The sequence below is a fragment of the Petaurus breviceps genome, unplaced genomic scaffold (assembly GCF_028583685.1).
Source record: "Petaurus breviceps papuanus isolate PSGF00001 unplaced genomic scaffold, PetGlider_PUasm1.0 174, whole genome shotgun sequence".
In the NCBI taxonomy this organism is placed as follows: Eukaryota; Metazoa; Chordata; class Mammalia; order Diprotodontia; family Petauridae; genus Petaurus; species Petaurus breviceps.
The window spans coordinates 59,676,414-59,689,301 of record NW_027185761.1 but is presented as its reverse complement, the minus strand read 5'-3'; the positions used below and the strand labels follow the sequence as shown (position 1 = coordinate 59,689,301).

At 44.1% G+C, this 12,888-nt stretch overlaps 1 protein-coding gene across 1 annotated transcript in view; it reads left to right on the top strand.

The window, feature by feature from the left end:
• BMPER (BMP binding endothelial regulator) overlaps nt 1–12,888 on the top strand; it is a 304,854-nt gene that overhangs the window by 201,181 nt on the left and 90,785 nt on the right. Inside the window, exon 13 of the mRNA XM_069084281.1 lies at nt 8,591–8,927. Coding sequence (XP_068940382.1) covers nt 8,591–8,927 — 337 coding nt within the window. The remainder of the gene's footprint in view (nt 1–8,590; nt 8,928–12,888) is intronic.

Here is a 12,888-nt window from a genome sequence, read left to right as displayed (position 1 = left end):
AGAGAGAGAGAGACAGAGAGAGAGACAGAGACAGAGAGAGAGAGACAGAGACAGAGAGAGCGCGAGCGCGAGCAGCAATGCTCTCCACCATGGAGGCTCTCCTGTGGTTCATGACTATGGGCGCTGTTGGCCACCTTTGTTCTTCTTTTGCTTTATCTGGAGTGAAAAGGTTTTGCCCCGTAACCGTAACCTTCCACTCCTCTTAGCCTTATGAAAGGTGACTCTCCTTGCCCTGCTGCTGTTCTTTCTCCAAATTTCATCTCAGGGAGCCTCTAATTCAGCATATCCACCCTGGGCAAACCCATTCATTGAACACCAAACTCTTCATGGCAGGTGCGTTGCTAGCCTGGTGTGGCAAACGTAATGCTGGGCTTGGAATCTGGAAGGCTTAGGTATGAATCCTACCTCTAATCCTTAAGCGGCTCAGTGTCCTTAGGCAAGTCACTTATGCAAGCCCACAAGCCCAGGTAACTCCCCAAGCTCTGTCTCCTGAGTTCCAGGTGACTCACACTCTGTGCGGGCGGGCGGAATAAGTCCCCACACCGTTAACATCAGAGCTTCTCGGCGTGTTCACATGTCGTTGTCTAGTTTCTCCAAGCAGAGAAGTTATTTCCTCAGGAAAACCATGCTTCTTTGTTTTGCCACTGGGCTAGAACCCAGTGTTCTACTGTCACATCCTCCAAGCTGCAGAGACGGCGCTTTTCAGGCCATTTTGGGGGCCAGGTTATGTTTGGTATTGACTACGCTGTGGTGTCGTACACAGTGACTGTCCTCATCTCTCTAGCCTATAGTCACCTTGATCTCTAAAACATATGGAAATCTATACATACATGTGTCTATACATGTATACATAGGTCTATGGTATGAATACATGTGTCTATACATGTATACGTATACGCACGAGGTGTGTTTACATAACTATATATCGTGATCACGCTTGTGGAACAAATAGCACTGAGCTTCATTCTCTGTAGACATGTATTCAAGGAAGTAAGCTAAAAATTGCAGAAAGTAGCCTCTCCTTTATGGACAGAATGATGCCCTCATTGGCTCTGATGAGTATCCGGTCCTTTGGGTTCCACACACACTTATTTTCACTTTTCTACATAACTGATGAGGGGGGAAAGAAACACTGACCACAGCCAAGCCCTGGCAGTGGGGCTTTAGGGAGGAGCAGCTCTCAGCAGACCTCTTCCTCTTTCTTCTGGGCCTTGGGTGGGAAATATGTTAATGGTTCGAATTCAAGGCCAAAGGTTTGTTTTGCTAAACTTATTTGAGCCCATGGAATGCCAGCATGGATAAACAAGGGGAAGAAATGGAGACATTTATTATGATCGTGTGTCAGGCCCATTGAGACCAAGAAGTCTTTGGTTTAGAGGGAGGAGAATGTTGAATAAGAATTTGGGGAAACCCTCTCCAAAAGCAAGGAGGCAGATTTCAGCTTGTAAGTAAGTGATCGCTGGCTAGAGGCAAGAGGTTATGCCAATACTCTGCCTCCTTATTTTCAGGAAAAGAAAGGACAGAAAAATCTAAGCTCTGTTCCAGTCTGAAGGAGACATACGATTCTAGCAAATGCAGGTCTCAGAGGATCACAGATTTAGGGCTGTAAGGGGCCTTGGGGGGTGATCAAGTCAGACCACTTTCTTTTTATAGCTGAGGAGCTGAGGCTTGCTTGGAAAGTGACTTGCTTGAGGGAATGCACAGGAATTAAGTAGCAGAGAGGTGAGTTTTAAAACCAGAGCCTGCAAGGCCCAGTCTAGCCAGCCCCTCTTTAAAGAAGCCACCACAGCTGATTTCTCTGGAGGAGACCAAATATTCGGGGGTATCCAAGGGGACCATCATTATGAAGGATTCAGCAACGGTTCTCTTGGCACAACCTGAGTTATTAGTTCTCTACATTTCAGAACTAAAGGATTCTGGATCCTTTAGGATTCCAGAGACCTAGGGATGTTCTGGTCTGCTCAGAGCTAGCTGGCAAAGAAAGGCTAATGGAATGAATGCACTCCGGGAGATGAACTCAGTCTGTAAAATGAGCAAAAGGAATGGGCTGCTGTCAAAATAGAAACCAGTCACTATCACCCTGAGAAGATAAGCAAAGTGAGAGACGTTCCTGGGCTTGAACTCAGGCCTTTATTTTCTTCTTCAGCTGCCCTTAACAGAATACCAGTAATTCAAGGACAGCTCCTAATGATGCCCAGCTGGACAATTTCCTGAAGAGAGAAACACACAAGGTTTTCAACTTCCTGGGGTAAAAAAAAAATGTAGTCTCCTGGGCCTTAAACTGTGCTTTGGGATTATCCTCTGAATGAAAACTATTCCATCTCCAAACAATGGTGGTCTTTACCCAGGCTGAGCCAAGCCCTTCAGCTTTACCCTCTACAGATGTTTTCATCACCTATTGTTGGCTTAGAATGCCATAGTGTTTCTCTTGGGCTCTGTGGGTTTTTCATTTCGTATCCAGAGGTCGATCATTGTCTGAGATGAGAAGGAGCAATTATTGCAAAATAACGGCTGAAATGGACCTTGCAGCTGGGAGCAGAGGAGGTATGGGGGAAGAAAGCCTGTGCCTGCTGCCTCGCTGGTTTGAGGACTTAGCCCTGCATTGTGGGCTTTGGGTAGGAGATCAGTGGTCTCTGAGCATGGCTGGAACCCAACTGGACCAGTGTACTCAATAGCCCACAATGGCAAAAGTCTTAGGGAGGGAGAGGAGCGGCAGGGAGGAAAGCTAGTCCCCAACCCAGTCTCCCCCCCCCCTCCCCCAGCCTCCCCCCCCCCCTACCCCCTCCCCCCCCAGCCTCCCACCCTGGCAGGTCTTAGAATTTTACACAATATGCCCTTTCAGCATCTGTTCTGCACCCCCTCACAAGTTCTATCCAGAAAAGCTAACTCTTGCTGAGAAGTGTGGATTTGCATCTACTGTCTCCATACCTTGGTACAGACATTTCCACATGTCTGGAATGCATTCCCTCCTCATCTTTAAGTCTCAGAATGCTTTTGGGGATCACCTCAGGTGCTGCCTCTTTGAGGAGGTCTGTCCTCTAAGGCCCCTAGCTATTGACTGTGCCTCCTCAAATTGTGTTTCCTCATCTGTAAATACGTTGTGGCCCCCCCCCCCCAGAAGAATGTCGTGTTCTTGATGTCAGGGTTGTTGTTTTATAGGCTGCCACAAAGTAGGTGTGTAACAGTTGTTGAGTTGAATTGAAGTGGTTTGGTTTGGAAAACAGCCTTTCCTAGAGACCCCAACCTGTTAAATCCAGAATATGTATCCAGCTCTTTGTTGCAAAATCCCAAAGAAATCCATCTCTCTCAAAAAACTCCAAGGGAAAACTATGAATTAAAAAAAACCCAACAGCTAGTGCTGATTTATAACTTTACCTCTGGTCAATGAACAACCTCCTTCACATAGAATCTTCCCTTGGGAAAAAGTAAGGATCAGAGGCAAAGATTGTGTCTAACAGTATATCCCCTATTCTGTCCCGCTAGGCCATTACCTTTCTGATGGGAGGGGGAAGGTATGCTTCCTTATTCATCATTTCAGTCAATCAATAGGCATGATTAAGTATTCCACCCCCACCCCATGTGCCAGGCCCTGTGCCAGACACTGGGGACACTCAGACAAAAATAGAGTCGCCCCTGTCCTCAAGGAGCTTATGTTCTTGTATTGGAGATTGAGTGGTTCTGTCTTTTCTGTGAGACCTTTGGGTTTCTATGATTTTTTAAAAAAACCTACCATTCCTTCAAGCAAATGACAGCAACACAGGAAATAAAATCAGAATAATAACAGTACCCACCTGAGGTCCAGGAGCAGGATTGCAAAGACCCTAGAATAAGTAGGTGGAGAAGAGTAAAGCAAAGTGGGGAGAGGAAATTGGAAGACCTCGGAATGCAAGAAAAGGAATGTGGCCACTCTTCACAGCTGCAGATGGAACACATGCTTCAGTTTTAAACTTCACCATCTGCCAGTTATTTCAGTCCAAGGTCTAGGATGGAGAATGGGGGAACTCATCCCAGCTGCAAAGAGAACCACCAGCCCATAAAGCCCCAAGGCACTTCCAAAATGCTTCATTGAGGAGGATGACCATTCAAGACACAATATTGAAGGGTTATTTCCTTAGTTACAGATCATTAGCTTCTCCCCTTTGAGTATTATAATCACCTTTCCATGAGTGTGCTCAAAAGGAAGATATTACACCATGAAATGAGCAGGGAAACTTGAAATGGAAATGCCACAAATGTGGGGAAGGGAAGCGTTGATAAAATATGTGGCCAGCTTAAACCAAGCCTTCTGTAGACAAAAAGGTCATAGAGGCAAAAATGAAGGATGACTTGACCTTCTCTGTATTATCTTCTGTTATCCTTCCGCACTCCCCAATCTGCATTGTATTCCATTGTTTGGTGAACAGGAACAGCCGCAGTCTTCTGAGAGCTTGACAACTACCTTCAAATGTCAAATATAATGACCTTCAGGAATAGGATGTGTCTTTCCAGGTGTGAAAAATGTCTAGCTCAAAACCACCTCCTAAAATTAGACCTTTTTCTGATTCTCTCAAATAATCATGGCTACCCAGGAACACAATTACTTGGCATATATTCATTGTTTACTTACTTATCTGGATACATATTGTTTCCTTAGAGTAGAAAGTGAACTTTTTGAGGGCTGGGATTTCTTTTTTTTTTTTTTGGTAGCTCTAGAACTTGGCACATAGTACATGTTTAATAAATGCTAGCTGAATTGAATTGAATTGAGTACGAAAGGCTGGCTGACCTTTGGAAGAGCTTTCAAGAGAGAAAATCAGGATGCCAAGTGTCTAATGAAAGGATTGGGCCTTGGGGTCCTTCTCTGTCTCATTCTTCTCAGATGGAAGGAGGCTGTCCTTGGGAAGGTTTCTTCAATACTTTGGCTTACTGCAATCTACCTCTCTGTTATTCATAATAATTTCTGTGTCTCAAGAAACTATGGAATATTTCTTCCTTTTCTTTCACCTTAAATAGCTGTGAGGCAACATGGTGTAGTGGTTAGAAGTTTGGTCTTGGAGTCAATAAGATCTGAGTTCCAAACCTGCCTCCATCACACATTGGCTCCCTGACCACAGAGCAGAGAGTTTAAGGATCCAGTGCCCAAGGCAACTCCGAGATTTTAAGTGCCCCAGGAAATTGAATAGCTTATCCTCTTGGTGGGATTTCCATTCTAGGAGATTTCTTATTCCAATGAATGAATTCATAGATCTGGGACCCTCCCCTAACAAAACAAAATACATGTTTAATCAGATGGTTGTAAAGCAACCTTCTTTATGCTGTCCATATAGTCAAATTATGTCTTCTCTTCTGTGCCTAGAATGGTACCTGAATGAACCCACTCTCATTTCCTCAGTCCCATATATCCATTTTCCAGGGTATCAGGTCCTGGACTAAACAGGCATCTTGCCATCTGCCCTTCAACTGCTCATGTGACATTGTTCTCCTCCCCGGCTTCCTCCCCTCCACCCTTCTTGCTCGGGGAAAAAGAATTAAAACCAACATTACTGGGAAGATGATGACAATTGACTATTCCATGACTCCATCCGCCGTCCTTTCAATGACCTAGACCAAGGTTTCTCTACCGTTCTGGGTATGATGGACCCCTTTGGCAGTGCATTAAAATCTATGAATGGATCCTCAAAAAAGAGTGTGTTAAATGTATAAAATAAAATACGTGGGATTGCAAAGAAAATCAGTTATATTGAGATACAGGTATCAAAGGAAATTAAAAAAAAATTATGAATTCCAGTTTCAGAACCCAGGCCAGAACTTCCTTCCCAGGCCTCAACTCTGCAAATATGTGTTCTATTTCCCTAGCAGAATGCAAGCTTCGTGCAGGCAGAAACTTTTACTTCCCTAGCACCTAGTACAGTGATACACCCATAGTAGATCTTTGGTAATGCTTGTATAGTGATTTCTTGTCTGGCCGTTTTCCCTGGGGAAATTACTCCCAGACAAACTTTCCTGGTGTTCCTCTATTTTGGGAGCCAGTTTTCTCTGCAACCTTTCCTGCAGTCCTTATCCTGTCCTTCCCACCATGTGTGGTGGTTACAGAATATCTCCCTTCCTGGTGCTTCCCTGCATGGAATCTTTGCATTTGTTTCTACAGAAACTCACTTTCAAAGCCACCGGCTTTCCTCCCAGCTCACTTTCTTTGACAGGTGTCTCTACTTTCCTTGCCTTTGATGTGGCAGTGGAGTGTCCTAACCATATATCAATGATATTTGGCTCTCATTCTCTCCTTTTGGATGACGTCCAAGCATAGGGAGTATGGCTTTTGGAATCTTACCAGTGGGGGAGTTCTTATTGATCGTGTTTCTTTGTGATGTAACCATATGTCAGCCCAGGGGCCATGTGATATCCAGGGAGGACTTTCCCTCTGTTTTCAGACCCATCCTTTTTGTCTTCCCTCCTGAAGATGAACCATTTTTGATGAGTGGCCGAGATGCCCATCTTTCAGGGAAACAGACTTTAAACCTTTCAGGAAAGGACCCATGGTATTCTTTTCAGTGGTCCCATTGTGTTCTCCAATTATGACAGAATGAAAGCCTTTGCTTTTCATAGAAGCCTAACTGGGGGTGGAAGGCAGTGGGGCAAAGATTAAATAGCACATGGGGAACAGATTGTCTATGTACTATTCTTCCTACAACTTTTCCTTCCATAATCACACGCTAAAAGCCTGTCATTCTCCTTTATGTGCGGGCCTAGTCCTGAGACTAAGGGTCCGTATATTTAAGACTCAAAGCAGAGATTTATGTTCTGTTGATAGTGGTATCATGGACAGAGAACCGGCCTGCAAGCCAGGAGATATGGGTTTGAATCCTACCGCAGACACTTACTGTGTCAGCATGGGAAAATTCATGTCTTGGAAATTTTTCCTAATGTAAAATGGAGATAATCCTTGCACTGTGTAACCCACAAGGTTATGTGAGGAGAACATTTTGTAAATGTGATGTGCTAGAAAAAGGGGAGCCTCTCTAATGAGCAAACCTCATCCCTCTCTCAGTTTAAAGCTAGCCCAAAGTGATTTGGGCAGGCGCAGTGTCTAAATTCTAGGAACTTACAATAATAACAGCATACATTTACATAGTGTTTTGCAGTTTTAAAAAGCACGTGTCTCATGACAGCCGTGTTGGGGAGGGTGATTGAAATTATGCCCATTTTATAGCTGAGGTACAAAAGAGGCTAAGTGAACTTTCTTTAGTCACAATAATACACAGACATTTAGTAAGCATCTGTAACATTCCCTGCTCAGACGCAAATACAATCGTGAAAGGGTCTCTGCCTTCAGAGGACTCTAACTGGGGAGACAACATGCATATGATGCTTTTAAGATCATGAAACATTTCCTCCTAATATTAGTGAGCCGTGCTATGTGACTACTTTTTATTCCCATTCTGCAGATGTGAAAATCAAGGCTGAGAGAGTTGTATTGAGTTTGCCCATACTAATAACCTTAATAATTTGTGAAACTAGAATGTGAATCCAGGTTGTTAGACTCCCAGTTCCAGGGCTCTTTCTCTTGTGTCATTGTTATTTTTCTTTTTTTTTTTTGTGGAGGGAGGGAGGAAGGCAAGGCAATTGGGGTTAAGTGACTTGCCCAAGGTAATACAGCTAGTAAGTGTATCAAGTGTCTGAGGCCAGATTTGAACTCAGGTCCTCTGTCCCCTGTTATTTTTCTTACATATAATGGACATGGTGGCACTCCTGTCATGGACTTCCATCCTATCTTCTCCATCTCCCTCTCCCTCCTTCCTTCCCTCCCACCCTTTGTCTCTGTTTCTCTATCTCTGTCTCTCTGTCTCTCTCCCCTTGACTCACTCCAGGACACAGCATAGGTCCTGCTTCTGTAAGAGTCCTTTCTGGGGCAGCCAGGTGGCTCAGCGAGTAAGAGCACCAGCCCCAGTGTCGGGATGACCTGGATCAAATCCCAGGCTCAGATACTCAGCACCACACCCAGAAATAACTGGCTGTGTAACCTTGAACAAGTTACTTAACTCTGATTGCTTTAAAAAAAAAAGAGTCCTTTCTTAATCTTTCCACTAGTTCTCCTTCTTGAAATTATTTAGTAGATGTATTCTGTACTGACTTAACTGTATTTTCTTGGACCTTTCAATAGAATGGATCTCCTATTGAAATGAGGGCAAGGAGTGTCTCATTTTTGCTTTTGGATCCCCAGCTCCCCGCATGGTGTGAGGCACTAGCAAGTACCAGTGTGTTGAACCAAGTTGATGTAAATACAAGAATAAGCATGCTAAGTGAATGCAGATATAGGAATAAATATTAGGGATATAGGAATCAAATCTTATTAAAACCAGTGCTAGTATATTAAGTTTTATGTGTGCCCTAAAAATGCATGTACCCACTTTCCCAACCCAGCCAATGAACTCATTTAAATTTATGTACTATTAACTAGAATTAGGTTCCAGTATAGTCAAAGGATTTTAATGTCTCTTGAACTGTCCTATAAAAGAATTGATTGTTGATCACCTATCAAAGATGATGAATATGGCAGCAGTGGTTGTCATAGTTGGGAACTGGTAGACTGAACTTTTGTCCCCTTCTCTTCCAGGCTTGGAAATCTCCTGGGATGGAGACAGTTTTGTGGAAGTTATGGCTGCCCCACACCTGCAGGGCAAACTCTGTGGACTTTGTGGCAATTACAATGGACACAAACGAGATGATTTAATTGGGGGGGATGGCAACTTCAAGTTTGATGTGGATGATTTTGCTGAGTCCTGGCGAGTGGAGTCAAATGAGTTCTGCAACCGGCCCCAGAGAAAGCCAATGCCAGAGCTTTGCCAAGGGACAGTGAAGGTGAAGCTTCGAGCCCACCGAGAATGCCAGAAACTCAAAGCCTGGGAGTTTCAACCCTGTCACTCTACTGTAGACTACACAACATTCTATCGGTAAGTGTGGCCTCAGGAGCGCATCTGGGGAGAAGACCAAGGAAGGGATTCATGGGGAAAAGGGATACAAACCCATATTCACGTAGAAGGAAGCTCAAATAGAATCAGTACCTCTTTACATCCCAGATGCCCCTCTGGGTTTGTTCAAGCTTAGACTCGTGTCCAGATTGGAAAGTCTAAGAGAAATAGCCCTTACAGACTTAAAGTGGTCTAAGGTTTTCTTCTGTCTACAACAGGATCCATGTACCTAAGACTAGATTTCAAGGGGTTCCTGAATTTAGACTGGAAACAAATGCATCTTTACTTCAATATAATTGGTTTCTTTCACAATCCTCTGTATTTTATCTTATCCATTTAAAGATGTTACTCTGAGGAGGAGTGTGTGGACTTCACCAGACTGTCAGAGGGGTGGGTCCATGACACAGAAGAGGTTAAGGACCCTTGATTTAGGATGTATCTGAGTTTATCCAATAGAATTATGTCGCATCATACCTTGTATATTATTATACCCGCTTATGATGATAATATCATATAGCATGTCGTTTTCATATTACATTCAGCATGTCTCTGGGTTGACTCTGGAGGTCAGATCAAACCAGAAGGACCAATGCTGTTTTACCAGGAAAAAAGTTCTGTAACAAACATGGCCCAGTGGGAAGAGCTCTGAATTTAGAGTCAAAAGACCTGGTTTCAGATCCCACCTCTGACGTTTACAACTCATGTGACCTTGGATAAGTCACTTTTCTTCCCTGGACCCAGGTTTCCTTGATTGTAAAAGTGTTGGGGTGGATGTTGGGCCTTTTGAGACCCTTACAGCTTCAAATTGCTAATTCTGTTTGGGAGGAGGATTAGAAGAGGCCCCATGTGTAATCTGGGGGCAGCCACTTGCCTAAGGCTTGAAGAGATTCCTAGACACAGAGGTGAGAGAGTGCATTCCAGGCAGAGGAAATAGCAGCCCATGCACAGAAACAGGAGAGGGATGTCGTGTAGAGAGCAAAGCAGGTAGGCCAGTTTGGCTGAATTGGAGAGAAATGAGAGGAATTCCATGGGAAATCGTCCTAAAAGAAGAAAGAAAAAAAAAGCAAATATGGAGACTCCTTGGGGATTTCAAATCTGTTTAACTTATCATCTGTAATAACCTATTCATAGGTGGTGGGTATTCCCTGTCTTTAAGTATCACACATGCAGAAGTCTGGGGTCTGATTACCTTGCACGGATATTGAAGCTTAATTAATCTGATTAATTTGACCCAGTTGTGGCTCCCTCTGCCTGCCTGCAGCTCTCCCCACCATGGGGGAGACAGGCCCCTTGAGCTATGCTCATGTCTCCTTCCTTAAAATTGTAAACCGCCTGTGGTCTGAAGCCACAGTGAGGCTATTTTTACTCTTTAATTGCACCAGTTTATTTCCCCTCATTCTCATTAAATCTGATCCTTTTTAAACATTTTATTTGATCTCTTGACATAAAAGATAAAATTCGATGAAGGCAGCATGAGGAAGAATGGAAAAAGCCTCCCCTTGTCAGCGCAGAGCCTGAGCAAGGCTCCATCTGCCAAGCCATTTGGCTCTGGCCCCTGAGTTTCCGTCTTCACAGTCATTTCCCCTTATGATTTGAATTCTCTCCCTTCCTTTACTTCCTTCTCCCCAGCCACACCAGTATGCTTATCCTACTCCCTCTCTGTCGGAATCCTGGCCGTTTCATGCTCATGATCTTTGGGAATGAGTCACTGGGCTACATGGGGCACACGTGTTGTCATGGGCAAACCAAGGTGGGAAGTGAAATACCCTTGGTTTCCTTTGAGGGCTGGGATGACAGCAGGGACGTGTGGTGGCCCAGGCATAGGATCAAGCTCACATTTTCTTCAATTAATCGTTCCATGAGCATTTATTAAACACTTCCTCCACATCCATCACTGTTGTTAGGTGCTGGAGATACAGAGACAGAAATGAAAGAGTCCTTTCCTCTCCCTCTCCCCAGCAGCTTCGGTTTGTCTGGAATTGTATTAGATTGTGTTGGAAGGTAGATGCCATTAATATCTCCATTTTACAGTTGGGGAAACTGAGGCCATGCAGGATGCCCAGTGTCATGCAGGTACTAAGTTTCTGAGGTGGAATTTGAACTCAGATCTACCTGACTCCAAGTCCAGAGCGCTAGGCACTGGACCATCTAGTGCAGATGATTCCATTCCTCAGAGGACTTAGGTATGAATAGAGCAGAGGACACATTTAGGGGAGAGATGACCAAGAATGGATACTTTGTTTTGGAAAGTTGCAGTGGCATACTCGATTTGAAGATGATTCCAGAATTGGAAGTTGGACGGGGGCGTTAGGAGCACTGGTTTGCGCACAGTAGCAAAACGACCAGGAAATAAAGTGAAGCAAAATGAATGTAGAATGACAAGAGGCCTCGGCCATCCTTCAGCTCCAATAAGAACACACACGGGGCTTTGGATGGAGAAGGGATGGAAGCTGGGACCTTTAGTTGGAGCACACCAAAGACAGCAGCGGGATGGAGTTGGGTTTCCTTTTGGAATAAGCTTGATGTTTCCATAGCTTGGTTAAAGGATCGTGATTGAAAGCTGCAAAGGACCTCAGAGGCTCTCTGCTTCAATGCCTTCATTTTACAGATGGGGAAAATGAGGGCCAGAGGGGTTTCACTGACTTGTTCATCATGGTCACAGAAGTAGTAAATGTTGGAGGTAGGATTTGAACCCAGGTCCCTGACTCCAAATCTGTGGCTTTTTCAATTATTCCCTGCTTGTGTCCAGGATAAAGAGACTTCTTTTTTTTTTTTCCTCCAGCATCCTTGTATCTGTACCATTATTCTCAGGGCAGGGAAGTAGTTCTGTTGGCCCCATATTCCCATAAAGGGTGGCTGTTCAGGGCCCCTACAAATGGGTGCCCCATCAGCTGCACACCCCAAGATGTGTAAGGCTGTGCTGGAAAGAATTAGAGCTCCCTGGTCCATCTCTGCTGTGGTGCAGCTGATCCCCACATGCTCCTTGAGAGGGACTTTCTCTTGGTTCGCTTTGGAGTGTGGCTGCCCTCTTGAGCACATGTGGCTGAAGGGGGGGTAGGGGAAGGCTGCTGCTGTCTTCTTTGGTTTCTCCAGGCAGATGCCTGGCAGGGGGCAGGATGAAAGAAGTCTTGGTGCTTGGAAACTTTTCCTTCAGCCTGCAGCCAGGGGAAAGGGAAGATCTCATGTCATTGTTCCTGTGGAGACTCTGGATTCATTTTTCCAATTATTATTGTTAATTATTATTTCTGGGCTTATCATATACGTTTTCATCTTCTTGTGCAATTTTCATCAAAGCTGTTCTTGGCATTCAGAGCTGATTAGAAAGATTTCCTTTTGTTGATGTTGTTTTAAATGCAGATATCAATGAGGACAACAGAGAGAGCTTGGGTGCTGACTCAGGTCAGAGAACCCTCATTCAGATTCTTCCTCTGATGCTCACTTCCCATAATACCCAGGGAATGTCATTTAATAGCCTTGGGGGTCAGTTTCCTCATCTGTAAAGTGAGAAGGTTGTTCTAGCTGGTCTCTGAGGTCCTTTCCAGCTCTAGACCTGTGATTATAAAATCCTATCAGTATTTTGCAAATGCCCTTAGGACCTGAATGACACATTCTTTAAAGCTAGTTCTATAGGTTTTATAGAGAATTAGCTAGCAAGCACCAAGAAGGCAGGGACTGTCTTCATTTTTTCCCTTTGTATCACTAGAGTCTAGAACAGTGGCTAGCACAAAGTAGGTACTTTATAAATAATTTATTAAGACTAACTGTAGAACTTACTCCTAATTAACCTGTAGAATATAATCTCCTGAGTGCAAAGTCAGTTTCATTTTTATCTTATGTCCCTAGCCTGACACATGTATCAATTATTCAGTAATTTTATATCTGAGATCCAATAAACTTTACTAAGCACCTACTGTGTGCCAGACCCTGTGCTAGGGAAAATAAA